The sequence below is a fragment of the Trichechus manatus genome, unplaced genomic scaffold (genome assembly GCF_000243295.1).
Source record: "Trichechus manatus latirostris isolate Lorelei unplaced genomic scaffold, TriManLat1.0 scaffold00099, whole genome shotgun sequence".
Lineage (NCBI taxonomy): Eukaryota > Metazoa > Chordata > Mammalia > Sirenia > Trichechidae > Trichechus > Trichechus manatus.
In genome coordinates, this window is record NW_004444035.1 from 10,411,051 (window position 1) to 10,413,419 (window position 2,369).

At 38.4% G+C, this 2,369-nt stretch overlaps 1 protein-coding gene across 3 annotated transcripts in view; it reads left to right on the plus strand.

The window, feature by feature from the left end:
• ERI1 (exoribonuclease 1) overlaps positions 1-2,145 on the plus strand; it is a 21,613-nt gene extending 19,468 nt beyond the window's left edge. For all 3 annotated transcript variants that reach the window (XM_012557399.2, XM_023737239.1, XM_023737241.1), the window contains one exon: positions 1,175-2,145. In XM_012557399.2, the coding sequence (XP_012412853.1) occupies positions 1,175-1,417 (243 nt within the window). In that variant the 3' untranslated portion in view covers positions 1,418-2,145. The remainder of the gene's footprint in view (positions 1-1,174) is intronic.
• The last annotated feature ends 224 nt before the right edge of the window (positions 2,146-2,369 follow it).

Sequence of the window (2,369 nt, forward strand, 5' to 3'; positions counted from 1 at the left end):
GGACTTTTAATGCTGTAGCCGTCAGTATGGATTACACCTCAACACAAAGAAAACAAAAATCCTCACAACTGGCCCAATAAGCAACATCATGATAAATGGAGAAAATATTGAAGTTGTCAAGGATTTCATTTTACTTGGATCCACAATCAACACCCATGGAAGCAGCAGTCAAGAAATCAAATGATGTATTACGTTGGACAAATTTGGTGTAAAAGACCCCTTTAAAGTGTTAAAAAGCAAACATGTCACTTTGAGGACTAAGGTGTGCCTGACCCAAGCCGTGGTATTTTCATTCACCTCATATGCATGTGAAAACTGGACAGTAAATAAGGAAGACTGAAGAAGAGTTGACACCTTTGAATTATGGTGTTGGCAGAGAATATTGAATATACCATGAACTGCCAGAAGAATGAACAGATCTGTCTTGGAAGAAGTACAGCCAGAATGCTCCTTAGAAGCAAGGATGGCAAGACTTCGTCTCACATGCTTTGGACATGTTATCAGGAGGGACCAGTTCCTGGAGAAGGACATCGTGCTTGGTGAAGTAGGGTCAGCGAAAAGAGGAAGGCCCTCAAAGAGATGGGATGACACAGTTGCTACAACAGTGGGCTCAAGCAGATGAAGCAGATACTTAAATAAGTTGAAAAATACCATAGTGGGTCAGCTTACATTAGCTGTCCCACGTGCATCTTCTCATTGATTCAGAGTTCACAGCCATCCTGAAAGTTTCATTATCTTTAGTCATCTAAAAAGGCAAAATATTTTTCAGTGTTTCTGTCTAATATGTCAGCGAAGTAAAGTAATACATTACAGAAGAATACCATACAAGAGAATTAGTTTGGATTCAAAAGGTAGATGTTCAACTGTGATGGCCAGAAGAGCACATTGTGTTTAGTTAATGATTGTTAAATTACAAAACTCCATAAAATCTTTAGATGTTTGAGGGTTCCATCTATTTGTATTTTCAGCTAAAACCCTTAGGATCATTTTTTAAAACTCTGAAAGTTTGAGTTATCCATTTGCTTCATTTGGCCAAGAGTACTGTCCTTTGCTTAACTGTATTTAGCTGTTACACTTAATTTTCGATGTCTTGTTTTTCCATTTCCCTGTGGCTTACGCTGCAGTTTAGATTATTAAAGCATTTTTTACTAAGTAGTGTTTATCTGTTTTTTAGGTTCCTAGAAGCCAAACCAAACTGACAATAATGCTTGAAAAACTAGGAATGAATTACGACGGGAGGCCTCACAGCGGACTCGATGACTCTAAGAACATTGCTCGAATTGCAGTTCGAATGCTTCAGGATGGCTGTGAACTCCGAGTCAACGAGAAAATGCATTCTGGACAGCTAATGAGTGTGTGCACTTCCTCACCAATAGAGGGCACTCCAGCTCCGCAAATGCCACATTTTAGAAAGTAACATCTAGCATTTTTGTCCGTGAATCATTCATTCTAACTGGAGTTACTACAAAGAGGTAGCAGCTGAGTACTCATTGAATTAGTCCTGCAGTGCAAAATGCAAGCACCTGAAAATTTAAGATCTTATTGCAGTTACAGATGTGGCTAATTGTATTTGTGTACATGAACAGATTTTGTGGGGAGGGCGTATTGAATTGTCACCAGCACTTTCGATACGAGCAGTATTTGTTACACAGTAACAGTTCCTGCTTAGAACTGAATTTTATAATTTAAGGTATCCGGGATGTATTCCTTTTAGTTTTAAATGCAGAGTTTTATTGGCTCACCCCTTGACCGTTAATGTCTTACTGAAGTTAAAATATATAATACATCTCTACGTTAACATCATTAGATCACGTCATTTCTTAAAGTGCAGACAAGATTGGAAGGCAGGCCTTATCTAGCCTGTGGCTTTTAAGAATATCATAGTCCTTTTGATTTTTGAAGTTTGTGTGTGATATTCAGCTGTATGTGGTGTGCTGGGTACACATACCTGCCTGTGTTTCTTTTCAACTCATAATTCGAAGACTGGTGATACATTATAGATTCTGGTTAATAATTCAGTTACTCATGAAATTAATGAAAAGTCAGAAGAAAATTTAAAGGAATATGATGGGGCTGTAGTGGTGCAGTGGTTAAGCACTTGGCTGCTAACCGAAAGGTCAGCAGTTTAAACCCACCAGCCACTCTGTGGGATAAAGACGTGGCAGTCTGTTTCCAAAAAGATTACAGCCTTGGAAACCCTATAGAGCAGTTCTACTCTGTCCTGTAGGGTCTCTATGAGCCAAATCGATGGGACAGCAGCTGGTTATTTTTATTTTGATTTTAATAGCTTGAACTTTAAAATACATAGATAAAATCAGTGGATTTTTTTGGATTTTTTTGTTGTTGTTGTTATTGTTCCCCTCCCTCTT